At 39.1% G+C, this 1,791-nt stretch overlaps 1 protein-coding gene across 1 annotated transcript; it reads left to right on the top strand.

Moving 5' to 3' along the window:
- The first annotated feature begins 197 nt into the window (after positions 1–197).
- On the top strand, positions 198–1,564 carry LOC131607880 (fasciclin-like arabinogalactan protein 11). The gene has a single exon (XM_058879833.1). It carries the CDS (start codon positions 364–366, stop codon positions 1,294–1,296), a length of 933 nt encoding a protein of 310 aa, XP_058735816.1. The 5' UTR covers positions 198–363; the 3' UTR covers positions 1,297–1,564.
- Positions 1,565–1,791: the final 227 nt, after the last annotated feature.

The following is a 1,791-nucleotide window of genomic DNA, read 5'->3' as shown; positions in this document are numbered from 1 at the left end:
CTGATTGAAAGTTGTAACAATGATGTGTAATCAAATAGTTCCATTTCATGTATATACTACGTTTTATACCACACCTTGATTTGCAACACTTCCTAATACCATTAACAAATCTTACTTCCCTCACCACTTATCATACTATCATGACGCACCACCTTCATGACATGCAAAGAAGATACACCTTGCTGAGCAAAACACAACACCTAATAAACCAATCATTAATTTCACCCCCTTTATTATAAAAAGGAAACCCTTTATTCCTATTTCTTCACACCACACCAAGCAACAATATAAGCACTAGTGTCCTGTACTAGTACTATTTTCTCACATCACAATTTCATAACAACACTTCAAAAGCTGCCTAAAATGAATAACATCATGCAACAATCTCTCATCTCAACCTTATTCCTTCTGGCAATTACTTTCTACACCACCACCTCTTTAGCCCAACTCTCCCCAATTCAACCCCCTACAACAACATCATCACCACCCTTACCATCAACCACAGCATCACCGCCATTACCAGGAACAACTGCAACAGCACCATCACCAGGACTAAACACAGTTCCACTTGTACCAACAACACCAACTGGTGCACCATCACCCCTCATCCCAAAAGGACCCACCATTGATATAATCAGCATCCTCCAAAAAGCAAAGAGATTTTCCGTCCTAATTCGTCTTCTCAAAACAACACAATTAATCAACCAACTCAACTCACAGCTAGTATCATCCTCAGGCTCAGGAGGTTTGACAATTTTTGCACCAGAAGACAGTGATTTTTCCAAACTCAGAGCAGGATTCTTAAACTCTCTATCTGATAGACAAAAAGTTGAACTCCTACAATTTCACACTCTAGCTTCATTTATTTCAATCTCAAACTTTGATACCTTGACCAACCCTGTTCAAACACAAGCCGGTGATGATGCTAGGCTTCAACTGAACGTCACTACTTACGGTGGAAACCAAGTCAGTATGGCTACCGGCGCAGTTAATGCTTCTGTTACAGGAACGGTTTATACTGATAGCAAACTGGCTATTTATCAGGTTGATAAGGTTCTTCTTCCTCTTGATCTTGTTCTTCCAGCTAAAGCTCCGGCGTTAGCCCCAGCGCCTGGTAAAGGGTTGCCTAAGGCTGGAAAAACTAATTCTTCTGCGGTAGATGATGGTAGTAGTACTGGTAGCGATGATAGTGATGGGAAGGTTTTGCCGACGGAAGCTTCTAAGGCAGGGGCTGTGGTGATGTGTGTGAATGTTGTTGTTCTTGGAATGGCGTTGGTTGGTGGAGTTGTTCTATAAGGTGGATGTCAAATTGTTGATTTTGTTGTAATTTTTTATGTTTTGTGTTGTGTGAGTGATTCTGTTTTCATCTGAGGTTCTTTTACTATTTTTATCCTCAAAGCATAGACGTATTAGGCCATGTAATGTGGTATAATCATGATAAACAATCAATGGTCCGACTTTGTAGGCAATTTGGGATGTCTTTAATTAATCTCACACAACACATAGTACTATGAACAAAGCTTCTCAACTTTATTAAATGTAAAATGTGAATTCCAACTGATACTTATAGATGAAGGAGGGTATATACGCTACAGCCTAAGGGTGTAAACATAGGATCAAAGCTTCCAACTAACTTCTAACTAACCTTAAGTAACTAACTATCTATATATGAAAAGCTTGTGCTACAAGTTACTTATTTAAATAACTAACTTGTAACTATCTCATGGTGTGCTATCACTCCACAAGTTGGAGGATAGATGTTGATCATCCCCAACTTAGATAAAAGAAGGT

The sequence above is a fragment of the Vicia villosa genome, linkage group LG5 (assembly GCF_029867415.1).
Source record: "Vicia villosa cultivar HV-30 ecotype Madison, WI linkage group LG5, Vvil1.0, whole genome shotgun sequence".
In the NCBI taxonomy this organism is placed as follows: Eukaryota; Viridiplantae; Streptophyta; class Magnoliopsida; order Fabales; family Fabaceae; genus Vicia; species Vicia villosa.
Note: the sequence above shows the minus strand (reverse complement) of the source record. Positions and strands in the feature narration are given on the sequence as shown.

Excerpts from the sequence above, each read along its gene's own strand:
- LOC131607880 (XM_058879833.1), top strand. The coding sequence starts at position 364 with ATGAATAACATCATGCAACAATCTCTCATCTCAACCTTATTCCTTCTG.